Consider the following 14,095-nt stretch of genomic DNA (forward strand, 5'->3'; position numbering starts at 1 on the left):
AATAGACAGGGCACATTAAGTTCAATGTGAAAGTTTGCCAAAATGCACTTTAACAGCATATTGAGGGGAATCTACTTGATAGGTATGGAAATACTCGTGGTTGCACGTGATGGGACATTGCAGCACCATCATTTATCTAAGCACCATCATTTATCTAAGCACCATCATTTATCTAAGCACCATCATTTATCTAAGCTTAGAAATTACAAGTTCATTGATTTCTTGGCATGGTCTGAACTTAAGTCTTGAGCCGAATGTTCTTTCTTTCTTGAACAAAAAGGGACTGTTGCATTGCCTTCATCAACCATGTCTTTGATAATGAATATATTGCTTGTCCTGTTTTTACTCACACAGCTGGAGGGAGTGAATGAGCCGGTGGTTTTGCAGGTGTTTGTTGGAAACGATGCTGGCCGTGTGAAACCTCATGGATTTTACCAGGCCTGCAGGGTCACTGGCAGAAACACTACGGCCTGCAAAGAGGTGGATATTGATGGCACAACTGTCATCGAGGTGTCACTTGATCCAAGCACTATGATGACACTGGCGTACGTTCTTTTCTTGTGATCACATTTAATTAATTTGTTAAAAGTTATCTTTTTATACATGTATATAGACCATAAAAGGCTCCCATTCATTAATATGCTAAGAGATCATTCAAACCAGTCGTTAACAAGATGATTGCATAAAGAATACCCGTGCGAGGTGTAAGGTAGATTGATCCCCTTGGGGTATTCAGTTGTGGTAATGAGACACTGAGGTATTTAGTGTTGTGTAGAGCTGCTAGTTTAGCAAACACTGTAAAGTTTGTTGTTTAAACTGCAAGTTTTCCAAGCTATCACCGTCTCTCCATGCAGGGTGGACTGTGTTGGGATCTTGAAGCTACGTAACGCCGACGTCGAGGCTCGCATCGGTGTAGCCGGGTCAAAGAAGAAGAGCACACGCGCTCGGCTGGTATTTCGGGTCAACATCCCCCGTCCAGATGGTTCAGTGCTCACACTTCAGACTCCCTCATCTCCAATCCTGTGCAGTAAGTCAATGACCCGGAGTTTGTCTCTGTGGAAACACTATGTTATGAGTTGGTATCTTGGTCCAACCTAAAAGAAGAAGTTTTAGATTGTAGATACTTGCAAATAAAAAGATGTTGCATAAGCTCTTGTGTAAAAGTAAAACAGACAGTTGACCTGTAACCTACTTAGTCAACAGTTTCCCATCATCAACAAAGCTATTTTCTCCTTTATAACACAAGAGGTCCTGATTGTAAGTTTAATATAGCTTGAGGTACAAACACTGCTGTCTTTTGATGTCTGCATTTGGGGACAATGAGTAAATATTCCTTCAGGTTCGAGTGTTATTTAACAATGCATACAGTATTAGGGTGTGGTTGGTTGCATGAACAGGAAAGACGCTTAGGGCATTAAGAAAGTTTCTGAGTAAGTAGATTTGGGAGAAATGCTTTGAGAGAGAGACGTTAGAGAGAGAGAAGGAAAGGAAAAACAATCGAGGTGTGTGAACTTCTATTGTTTACACAGAGCCAGCAAGCAATCCAGTAAATATATTTTCCCTACAAAAAAAACGTAATCCCTAGTGGCATTGCGTGTGTGTGTGTGTTTGTGTGTAGACTAGTGAATAAGCTTTGTGAAATGTGTGAGAGGCAAAGGGGAGTGGTTTGAGCTTCAGGTTGTTAAGGGTTCTTTGTGAGGGCCAGAGAAACAGCCAGTGTTTGAGTAGGATGACCACATCACATCTCTGTTTAGGGAATCTGCAACTCTTGAAAAGTTTTTAAAGCATCAAAAGTGAAACATTACTCTCAAATATTTTAGTTTTAGAATGCATAGTATCAGATTGCAGGCTGCAGTTGGTTGTTTTATCCTTTCTGTGCCACCATTAGACCCGTAGCAAGCCCTGTCATCGACTCAAATTTGATCAGTTTCTAAGCTCATTGTGTCATGTCAAGATTCACTTTTTTGACTGGTGAATACAGTTGTTTATTTTCTTCCATTTTTACAGATAATAGTTTCAATAATGAAATGCATGATGACAGTCGGAGTTGTTACTTGTTATGCAATATAGTACTCCATTAATGGTATTTAATATTAAATCATTTGCTTTTAAAAATGTATCTTCAATGAAACTTGTTGAACTTAAAAAAAAGCCTTGCAGCATTACTGATGGCATCCAATAAAGCCATTGTGTCATGTTGACACTATGGTGGACCACCCCAAAACAATAATAAGATAAATGTCGTCATATAAACACATCTGTTGTTGCTTTTTTAATCCTTGGGCATGTATTATTTTGAATCTGTGAATATATCCATGTTGCTTGTAAATAGTGGTGAACAGTGTCTTATTACAACAGGTATCATAATGTCTGGATTAATAACTGCTTAAATTCTCTCTCCAGATGTTTATAAGTCAAAGAAACATTAGAAATGAACTCTAACAGTTTCCCTCTGCTCTGTTTCCAGCTCAGCCTGCAGGGGTGCCAGAAATCCTGAAGAAGTCCCTCCACTGTTGTTCAGTGAGGGGTGGAGAGGAGGTTTTTATCATTGGCAAAAACTTTCTGAAAGATACCAAAGTAATATTTCAGGAGAATGTTTCAGGTAAAAAAACAAAGTCTTTTAATTGCGATTGATTTTATATCATGCAGGTTCATGCATGTTTTATGTAAGTCAACCTGCTTCATCTTCTGTCGGTTCCAGATGAGACTTCGTGGAAAGCAGAGGCTGAAATTGACATGGAGCTTTTTCACCAGGTACACATGTGATTGTTCTCATGTTTTTTTGGTTGTTGTACTGAATGATTAGTGCCAGTTACTAATGAGTTGAGTAGATACAAGTTGCCATTTGAGATTTGTATGGGGATTTCGATGTCATCATGTTAAATGGCTGCTGGTTCAAAGGTTTGAGTAGTCTCACTGTTCTGACCTAATTACACTCAGACTCAGGAGCTACACTGATTGTGTCCTAACAGTCCAGGTTAAATCTTTGTCCCTGTAACAACTGATGATTCAGCAGCTAATAGAAGAGGTGCTTGTGTTGAATTCTGTTGATGTCATTAAGTCATTTGTTAAGGGAACACTTCTGAGTTATCTTGTGAAACCCTGCAGATTAGAAAGAAAATAAAAAAGCACATTATTTCCTAAAAAAAAAAATAGTCCAGAAATGTCTCTTCAAATAACTTAGCTTCATGTTTTTGCTGTATTATTTACTTTAAACCTTTTACTTAAAACCTCTGCAGTTACAAAATGTGTATTACATGTAAACATGGGGTGATGTTTGGCTAATAAAAATATAGCTTTACAGTGTCTCTTTTGTGCAAAAAGAATCCACGGTGTACACTAGAGTATTGAATATTTATTTACTTGTTTCCAACCAGCTCACCATTTGACTTGATTAGACACGTGTTATAGATCTGCACTAGCGTTCATTCCTTTTTGCTGACATTTCTTTAATTATTGCTCCCCAGAATCACTTGATAGTGAAGGTTCCTCCTTACCAGAGCCAATCCATCACCTCCTCAGTGTGTGTGGGGATCTATGTGGTGACAAATGCTGGGAGATCCCATGATGTTCAACCTTTCACCTACACACCTGATACAGGTTAGTTCCACCAAATGTCAGTCAATCTACTAAATCACACAAAATTCCTCTTCAGGTGTCTTATTTTTTTTTTTTTACATAAGCTGATAGGACGACTAGTTTGTCAGAAATGTTGTAGATAGTTGATTATTTAGTTTTCTTTATTAACTTGCTGGCTTCCCAGCTAACCCAATCAAATTCTTAACCTGATAACACCACCCCCTGCTGTTCAGTGGATATAAAGCAAGTATTACAATTTGTAAACAACCTCTTTCATGGATTCAAAACCCAGAATCCATGGTTTTCCTTATTCAGCACTTTTTTCGGTTGCAAGGTATTTTATAGCTATCCTGTGATAAAATAATTTCAGATATGTGATTATTAAAGCAATATAAATAAATCATAATACATGTTACAGTCCTGTGCACCTCATTTAGCCTCTCCCCTTATAACATTATTATTATGATTGATTGTGCATAGTTACATTTATTTCCAGCTTGTTGGGATCAGAGATAGAAATCTGTTGATGTTTTCCTTTCAGCTAAAAATGATATTCCTGTGAAGAAAGAGGCTCCCTCCCCTGTGAAGACTTGCCCGTTTGATGAACAAATTAAAGGTTTTTTTCTCTTTGCTTTTTGTTATTCTACACAACAATGTTTGTATTGCCTGCATGACCACATGTATGAATAACTCAACAAAAAGGAAGGAAATAATTCCTATAAGAACAACACAGAATCATTGGTTTTTGCTCCTACAGTTCTAGATGGTGCCTTGATGCCTTCATTGTTGCCGTTAGTGAAGAGGGAGGATGTCACTCCGATGGAGATCAGCAACCTCCAGTCATCAGGTGTATTTAAGGTAATCTAAAGATCTGACCTGATTAAATACCTTATTTGTTACCTTAACTGTGTGAAACTTTAAAGAAGAACTGAAATTGTTTGTTATTTCAAATGAATGATCAGTAAAATTAGTACACATTAAAGGGGCTATATGTAACTTTTTACATGTATAAATCGTTTTTTATCACCCATTAATAAGCGAACGGTTAACTGATGTGAAAAAGTAGATGTTCACTGTCTATCTGTGTTGCCTGTATAAAAAGTTTCCCCGGGTCGTATTTTCCGCGAAAGCTCCAGGAAGTGACATTTTATGCACGTTCTCAACGTCCTCCTCACTCTGCTCCACTTAGAGAGATCAACAGAACAAACTCATCACACACTCCCGATATAGCCAGAGGCCGCCTTCCACACACTTCTATCTGCTCTAGGAGCTCTCAAAGGCGGACAAACTCATCACACACTCCTGCTCTCAGCCAGTGCCTGCAGAGACTGTCGTTTGTAGGATGGAGAATGAATACAGACACACAGACTTTCACATGTGTATGACCACTTACCTCCTCTGTAAACATTATGTCGGTAAATATCCAGTGTTTCGCGGCCGATGATGATGCTCGTTTGGGTAAGTACGAGCACGTATGACGAGCATGCGAGGGAGATCGAGCAACAGGTTACCAGTGCAGTTCGCCTAACGGCCATGCGGTATCGCTACAAACTGCGAAAGAACGACGTGGAAAGCCATGGTTATGATTTACTAACCGGTTACACGTGTACACGTGTACATGTGCACACCCCTACTACAAACACAGTATTTTTGAAAGTTACATAGAGCCCCTTTAAAAAAGAAAATATGTAGCATCTTTTTATTTTTCATTTTGTGTTTATCAGCAGACTAAAGATTTGTGTACAGCCCAGCAGAACCCCGACGGTACTGCAGGCCATCTAAATAAAAGCAGACCATTCTCCAACAGCCTATCTCAACCTGCAAGTGACTCTGAAAAAGGCCAGGCTACTGTTTTTACCAACACAGAGCCCTTAAGCACAATCCAGAAACAGGACATTGCAGCAACCAGTTCTTTTTCAGTCCCTGCTGACTCCTTGCTGCAGCAGAGCTCACAGCAGTTCCTCCTAGAGAGAGAGGGCCTCAGGCAGGAGAGGCCTGGCAGTGGCTCTGGAGTTGTGGGGAGGCTGTGTGGTGAACCAGCCCCTCAGCAGCAGCAGCAGCAGCAGCAGATACCCCTGTTCCCCCCAGATGAAGTGGCCCAGCTGGAGGAGGCTGTGCGGCAACTTAAAGCCAAAGGGTTCTGCAATTTACCACTCCAATCTGACGACTCCTTGGCCAAACAGCAGCAACAGCACATCCAGCACCAACAACAGATCCAAAAACAGCAAATTCAGCAACAACAGCTTCATCAGCAGCACCAACAGCAACAGCAACAGCAACAGCAGCAGGTTTTGGAGAATATACAGCAGCAGCTGTTTCAGTCACAGATTCAGATGCAGTGTGGCATGTTTCAGGATGCTTCTCAAGGCAAGAACTCAGAGCAGCAGGGCTCATCACAAGTAGTGGTGCCGAACCAGGGGACACTTTTCCAACAGGCCCAACAGCAGCAGCAGCAGCAGCAAGCAGCTCTCTTTCAGCAGGCGAGTGACCTGCTCGCAATTCAGAACAACTTCCTTCAGCAGACGCCCTCACACCCTTCACCACCCATGTTCCACAATCCCACTTCACTGGCTGAAACACAAGATCAACAGGGGGGGTTGTTTCAAAAAGCCTCCCAGGGGCAAGTCCAGGCCACTCTCTTCCAAAACACCATGACAGTCCTGCAGTCTCCAGACCAGCAGCCCTCAACTCCTGGACTTTTCCTCACACAGAGCAGCAGTGCTCAGCAACAGCAGCAACAACAGCAACAGCAGCAGCAGCAGCAGCAGCAGCTGGCCTTCCTCACTGCCCTACAAACTCCTGCTCCTGAGCCACAGTCAGTATATCAGGCTCAGACTCAGCTCTCCCCCATCCAGCAGAGAGGCCCTATGGAACAGCAACAGCCTTCCCAGGCTCAGCCCCACACACAGCCAGCCCAGCAGGCCTCCCTGTTTCAGAACATCTCCCAACATCCTGCAAACACTCTCAGCTCAGGCCAGCAGCAGCAACAGCAAGCTGGATTACTCTTCTGCAACAACCGTCTGTCCTCTCCAGATCAGACTTCCAGCCTCATGTTCAGCAGCCAGGGCCAGATGCCACCACTGACCAGCAGCAGTCTGGTTTCACAAGAGACCCAGAACCCTCCTCTGCTCTTTTCCCAAGCCAGCATGGTGACTGTCAACCAGCAGGATCGTTCTGAGCCAATGGCCTTAGGCAACCCCACAGATCCTCGACAGCAAGTCATGTTTCAGGAGCAGCAGCCGATGCAGTTGGGCAGCAGCTCAAATAGCCGGCAGGAGCAGCCAGTGGGCCTTTTTATGCCCCAGTCAAACATAGCCTCTCTGCAAGGGGGGCTGGCTGCTCAGGAGCTTGCACAGTCAGCTATGTTTGCCTCACAGAATGGCGTGGCAAACCTCCAGACAACAACCTCCTCCCCTGTGCAACAGCCAGGGACTCTGTTTCAGACGGCTGTCAGCGGAAACATCAATCAGCCCAGCCAGCCTCCACAACCAGGACTCTTCCTTTATGGGATTCAGAATGGTAAGGACTTGAAAACACAGGCACACACCCTCTAGATATATAACATAGACACCCTGTTAAGACAGCATTCAGTTCAACAAATATAGACTACATAAACTACAGATCAAGAAAAACTGTGTGAAAGCCAATGAGAGCCTTTGTCAACTTCCTCTGCAAATAGGAAATGTTTTCAATAGCCAGTGTATCTAAGCACATTGAGCATAGTGGTTTCCAAAGTAAATGGATATCATTGTGAAATAGTAGTTTATTTTCCTCATTATCTTCCTCTATCAAAACCTATGAAGCCTCTCTGGCAACATGATAGAGATGGGCATGAATTCACTGCAATATTATTGACTTTTGTCTTCCAGTAGAGCCTTAGTATGGTAAATGGACTAAGAGTAGGTATAGTATTGTACATTTTTGGACATCTTAATACACTAGCCACTGTCAGAACGGATGATCAAGAATAAAAAAAAATAGGTTACAGCAAAATAGAAATAAAATTCATATTACAATATTGTTTTTCATGCGTAAGCCATGTAGTGTGTTTTAGTTATCACTTTCATCAAGCTCACCACGTTTTAGTGTTCAATGCACTTGAAGTAAATATACTTCTATTTTTACAAACTGAGCTACAGATGAACATTTAGCTATCTATGACTTGTGACTTACACATGTACACAAGATAAACCCAGATTCAAGATAGCACTGTTGTAAATGTGAGGTTCTGAATGTCTTTTTCTCCCCCTTCCTCGCAGAGTGCGGCCAGCTGATGAACACTCCTGGAAACACCCTGTCAGATCAGATCATAGCTATCAGCCAGTCAGGTCAGAACCAAAGAGAGAGTGAAGCTCACATCCAGTCTCTGCTCAGCCAGTCCCTGTCTCAGTCTGGGTCTGTACAGAACAGCATGACTGCTTCACAGAACATGGAGAAGATTGACGACCTGCTGGTCAGCCTGCAGGAGTCCGGCAGCAACTTAACGCGCTCATACTAACCTTAATGCAGGTTCAAAGATATGTCTCGTATTGCTCTATCAATCCTTTCTGGTGTCATTGTTAAATGTAGACAGAATAGTCCAAATACTGTCTGTTCAGTGCAAGCAGTACAAGATTTAAAACTTGTCCTGCATTATGTGTTTATATGAGAACAAAAAAAAATACAAACACAATTAATTAGAAAAAGGAGCAAAAGTGTTAAACATTGTCACGAGCCGCTTGCCTTTCGGAGGCGGTCTCTTCCCCTAAAAGCCCATCAATGATGATTCTCCAGACTGAAATAAATTATGGCTTTTATCGGACTAACAAGCAGAAAATCCAGAATCGACAGAGATTACTCCTGGGATTTGGTTTTGGATTGCTCAGCCAAGAAAAGAGAGTTTCTCTTTTTGACTTCATGACTGACTGGCTCACCATTGTTGAAACATGCATTGTATGAGACAAACAGTAACATAAGGCCTTATTTATCAATCTAATATGTGAAGTTTTGTGTAAAACAGTAGATATATTGTCAGTAATGTTATGTGCATCACCTTTCAGATTGTTTGGTGTTTTATAAAGTGTTCTCCAAAGTGTTGAGTGGTGCCCATGAATGGTGTGCCCTTTACTACTTTTAGTGTATTTTTTTTTCTTGCCTTGAATGTTTAGTGTGACGTTTAGCAGGAACAAGTGGGAATGACTGGGAATGTTTGGTTGAAGATGGTTACTGTTGACAAGGTTTGGAATGGTACTCACCCAACAGTGCAGAAAGTGAACGAAGAAGGTTAGAGAGGTTGAATGAAGCATGGGGAAGTAGTAAGAAGAATTGCAAGAATAAATACATTATTTGATATGTTGCCACAACCAAGTGTGTATCATAAATGTAGGTGCTTATGATTTATTTTCATTTTTTTGCAGCGAGCTTGCACCTGATATTATTACAAAAAAACACTCTCTAGATGTGACAAACAGCCGACAAAATGACTCTGGCTTTCATTTTTTTTTTTTTTTTAAATGACAAAGACAGAAACTGCTCAGTGGGTTCAGAATTTAAGAAATGTGGCTCTTTTTTTCTCTCTCTACAAAAGGCTTAATTAGGTTCACCATAGACCTGTTTAGCCCCGTGATAATTAATCAGCATAATTGTAGTTTAGCCAACAGCTGTGCCGTGAAGATGGTCGCCTCCTGCTGTGTAACATATCTTTCAATATAACAGCACATCTCCACCACTGTGTACAGATAGCACTTTATGATGTAGGTTAGCAAACATGTTTAGGCTAACGTTTAGTCTAATCATTCTATCCAAACTGTGTCAGTTTGCTTCTTTTTAGGATATGTTCTCCTTTAAGTGCATTACAAAGAGAAACTTGTTAAGAAAGCATTGTAGTAGATATATTAACAATGGTTAGCCTTTTCTTGACATAAATCATCAGTACATTATGATGCTGTTCTGTGTGGACACTTCACTCACTGAGGGTACAGCCCCACGAGAGGTGGTGTTTCTCCCGCCTCATTGTTTTCAGTGAAGAAGAGACACTTCTGTCTGTTGTTTCTCCAAAATATCTCTATATAGTGTAACAGTGCATCTCATTGTCAGCTGTGTTGCAAGCTACTCCTTCCCAAAACACAAAACATTATTTATTCCTGAAAACCAGCGTAGACAAATGTGGATCAAGACATTCAAGTCATGTGATAATGTATCATCCCTATGAGAGTACATGCATCTACGGTAGAGAGAGTAGGATGTAACATAGTATATTGTTGTTTTTGTCATAGAGATGAGATAATTGTGTGTTTTGGTGTCATTTTGATGTCACCATTCTGCGTCAGGCACGCATGAACTGGAATAGTGTTCTGAAACAAGCTCGAAACAAGCCTTTTTTTATACTAGTTTCATGAATGGGATTGGTCTAGTGAATGTTGAGGAGAGGCAAGAGTTTGCTGTCTACATCTCACCCATTTAAATGTATTAACATGCAGGAACAGATCTCTTTTTACATGTCCTTCAAATGTAAACTGAACACGTTTTCTAGATTAAAGTCGAAAGTATTTGTCTGCAGTTGGCCAGTGGCTTCAGGACCAAAGTTTGACTCAAATCTCGCTTTGCATTACTCCTGATGACAGGCCAGTTTTATGGCTTTAAGTTTCTTTATTTCTGACTTGCAACTTTAAAAACTGTAAACTTTTATTTGTCTCCTTAAGATATATATTTCCTCTTAAGGGACAATGTCACAATATTATTTCTTCTCTACTTACTTTATTTAAAAAAACAAACATGCTTGTCATGTTTCATTTCACTGTGTGTGCATGAACAAGGGGCTGGTCTCTGAAGATGACAGGATGAGCTCAGTTTTATGCTTCAGTTGTCGTATTGTTTTGTTTGTTAATTTTGTTAGAAACACATTTATAAGGTTACATTTATATACTCTTTAGTTAAATCAGAAACTGCTGTTTTTGTGATGGATTTTGTGTCACCTTGACTAATGTGATATGTAGAAGTACGGTGTGTCCGTTTGAGTAGTTTGAGTCGTTTTGAAAGGGACTTTACTCCTGAAGGAAACCTGACTTTGGAGAAAAGAGCTATCCGTGATTTGCTTTTTTTCTACTTGTGAAATAGAAGAACTCAGATTTTAAAAAAAATTCCCACAAAGATAACACCGACTTATCTTTCTTTACTTTCTGGTGTAGCTCCCATGCCGCATGTCAAAGAGGCATATCCTATTTATTTGGGTGTTGGTTCTTTTCAAAACTGTTCCCATAACTTTCGAATTGTATTCAAATATGTTCTAACTGTATTTAATGACAGCAATGTGATTTTGGTCCATAAACATGCCGATACATTTAGTGTGAACAAGTGGTGATGCCTTTCAAAGACATTATAATATTCCTTGGACACTCTAAATAGCGTGTTAACATGAATTTATTCCTGTTCACAGTTACTCTGGTGATTCCGAAAGGTTTAGGTGTAATAATACACACCTGAATGTAAATACCATGTGCTTGTTCAAAGCTTCAAATCAGAACCTGAAGTCCTTTATGACAAACAGCTGACAGCAGGCCAAAATGGCACCAACCAGTTTATACTGTCAAAATCAAGAAATCTTTCACAACAGGACCAAAACAATTTCAGTATTTTTTTACTATGAATATAGTACTGAATGTGATTATAAAGCATGGCAGTAAATGTCTTGCTTAGATGCTGAATGTTCTTTTATTCACATACTGGGGAGGTAATTACTTTTTAGAAATTACAGTTTCCTCATGTGTGTTTTTTACAGTGTAACTAAAAAATCTGTGATCCATTATACAGTCACTTGTACTTTGGAGGGAAAGTTGATAAAAAAGTTCTCATATTTCCTAACAATGTCTCCGTTTCCTGCAATAGAACAATGTGTGGTTTCTTGAAACATTAACAGCTGAATGATTACCAACGAATTGAGTCTAATTAAGTTAATTTCACAAGTGTTCAAACAGTTGATATTTTCCTAAAAGGTCACTTTATATACCAGTAGATATTGTACATGTGCCTTTAGGAGAGTTATTAGTAATACAACAGATTCCTGTTTATGCCCCACATGATGAGTAGTCCTCATTAGAAAATTTGAAGCCATAAGACTTAAGTGTACTTTAAATTCTCATCAACAGTGACCAAGTTAATGTGGTATTGGTTGGTAATGTGTTGTGTGCAATTTATGTCGTATGTCTTACATGTTTGAAGTATACATTGCATTTATGTTTTACAACGTAGATGCAGGCAAATTTTCTCTGAAACTGCTATGCAGCTAATATACTGTAAATGTAGATTTGTTAGTTTTTCAATATATATATTTTTCTAAATAGCCTCTCTAAGGTAGAAAACCAAAGTAGATGTTCTTTTTGTTATTTATGTCGATGCTTGTTGAAATATTTCCTGATGCCTTAGTTCTGCCTTTAAACGTTTTCTAAATCCAAAACTGGATCTTATCACCTGTATTAAACATGATTTTTTTGTTGTTGTTGAGAAAAGGGGGCAGTCAGTCTTCTTATTCCCTCCTCTGTGTATCCAAACTTACTGTTTACTGTCTGTCAAAGTGGTTCCTTATCTTCCTGACTTCTCTCGAGGTCTCTAAAGCTACCAGGACTTCCTTTTTTTATTCAGACCAATAAATACATTAAGCATCCTTGATTTGTTTAGTCTTGTCATTTTGAAACAATGAGAACTGCAAATTCTGCAAAATACAAGTAATCTTTTATAAAAAAAAAAACATGTGCTTCAAGATTGAACCATTCATCGGTAAACAGACTATTTTGCTCTTGAAAATAGCAAGAGGAAAATCTGTCCTCTTTTTAGAACAACTGTCTATTACCCTGGGGGAAAATCTTTCTATATATTTGGCTTTTGTTGGGATGTTTTTATTTTCTTGCAATTATATTTCTTTAAACTTGCTGCTATCTGTATTAAATGAAATACCTTTAACTATTACGTCTCCGAGCTTTTGTTTCATGTTTTGGTGTGTAGGCTTTTCTACTGCATAGAAATAGAGAAACTCATTCATTTTTATTTTATTTATTTGTATTTATTTATTTAGCACACACATAAGAATACATCCAAATAGAATTAAAAATATATAAAAGGTGTGTCAGGAGAGGTCAAGAAGCCAACAGGCTTATACAAGGGACCTCACCTCTTAAGAGACAAATAAAACACTTGTTTTGCACATTGGAAAAAATTACTCATCGAATATATATCAAGGAACAACTAACTCAGAAAACAAACTGCTGAATTTGAATCTGTCTGGAACCCAATAATCAACAACCTCAACTCATAACTACCCCCACAACATCCCACCCATCAACTCTTTCTGCCTGTGCACCAATCACAAACACACACACACATACACCATTGAAGTATGCAGACCAGGTAATGTTATTGATATGGGATTGGAATGATAGTGTGCTGTCGAGGATGACACCCAGACTCTTAACCTGAGGGGAAGGGGAAATTGAGGAGCTGTCGATAGTGAGGGAGAAACTGCCAACTTTGGACAATATGGATTTAGTGCCAATGAGAAGGATCTCGGTTTTATCACTGTTTAATTTAAGGAAGTTTGAGGTGAACCAGGATTTTATTTCAGATAAACAGGAGGTGAGGGAGGAAGGTGGAAGTGTGGAGTTCGGTTTACTGGAGAGGTAGAGCTGGGTGTCATCCGGGAAGCAGTGGAAAAGTATATTGAATTTACAGAAAATATTGCCAAGGAGGAGGAGCAGGGACGGACTGGGGCTAAAAAAAGGCCCTGGACTTTTTCCAAAAAACACAAGCCTACTAGAATGAAGATATTCACAGATAATAACATTTCACAATCAATGATAATTTCTGAGGTGTTTATTTATAACAAAACTACAATAAAACAAAAGCATTTCAGAACACTCTCGAAGAAGGTAGGCCCAACCTATATTAACTTGAACTTGGAGGATAGAAACTTTGTTTATAGGTTGCTAATGAAAATGTACTCAATGCTGTGGCAGTAAAAGTTTAATCAACAGGGCACTGGTTTCTGCAACTCTATCTATAATGAGCTCATTGTCAAGGGACATTAGGATGTCCTTTTCTGTGGCCATAAGCATAAATGCTTCAAGATGTTACAATTACCCTTAAATAACCTATTCAATATTTCGTCAATAATCATAACCTACCCTTTAATAAATTAAACTGTCCAAGTATGAGGACAGTGGCTGTGCTTAGGCTACTTTTAATTAGGCTCTGTCATTTTTGAGAAAAGAGGACAAAACACAGTGTTTGTGTGTGTGAGAGGATACTACTAATAGGCCTACGTTCCCTCCCCAAAACGCAAAAGTATTTTTTTGTCATCTTCCCATTTTCTTGCATATCAGAAGTGACACTGGAAATTAATGAAATAATCCCAGCCACCTTTCTCCTTACGCTTTCTACCTGACATTTTCTTTCCCTCTTCTTTGTGTTTTTTTTTTTTTTTGTTTCAAGTTTTGTCTTTTCCCCACATAATAAATGATCGTATTGGCGCCCTCTGTTGTTTTGACCT

At 39.5% G+C, this 14,095-nt stretch overlaps 1 protein-coding gene across 5 annotated transcripts in view; it reads left to right on the plus strand.

Annotated features, from left to right (window-relative positions):
- nfat5b (nuclear factor of activated T cells 5b) overlaps window positions 1-12,513 on the plus strand; it is a 38,039-nt gene extending 25,526 nt beyond the window's left edge. For 4 of the 5 annotated variants that reach the window (XM_061038259.1, XM_061038250.1, XM_061038233.1 and 1 more), the window contains 9 exons: window positions 355-545; window positions 855-1,027; window positions 2,468-2,602; window positions 2,702-2,754; window positions 3,468-3,600; window positions 4,121-4,195; window positions 4,337-4,437; window positions 5,304-7,098; window positions 7,839-12,513. In XM_061038259.1, the coding sequence (XP_060894242.1) occupies window positions 355-545; window positions 855-1,027; window positions 2,468-2,602; window positions 2,702-2,754; window positions 3,468-3,600; window positions 4,121-4,195; window positions 4,337-4,437; window positions 5,304-7,098; window positions 7,839-8,077 (2,895 nt within the window). In that variant the 3' untranslated portion in view covers window positions 8,078-12,513. The remainder of the gene's footprint in view (window positions 1-354; window positions 546-854; window positions 1,028-2,467; window positions 2,603-2,701; window positions 2,755-3,467; window positions 3,601-4,120; window positions 4,196-4,336; window positions 4,438-5,303; window positions 7,099-7,838) is intronic. The other variant, XM_061038242.1, reaches the window with a different exon arrangement.
- The last annotated feature ends 1,582 nt before the right edge of the window (window positions 12,514-14,095 follow it).

Source organism: Labrus mixtus, chromosome 1 (assembly GCF_963584025.1).
Source record: "Labrus mixtus chromosome 1, fLabMix1.1, whole genome shotgun sequence".
NCBI classification, from domain to species: domain Eukaryota; kingdom Metazoa; phylum Chordata; class Actinopteri; order Labriformes; family Labridae; genus Labrus; species Labrus mixtus.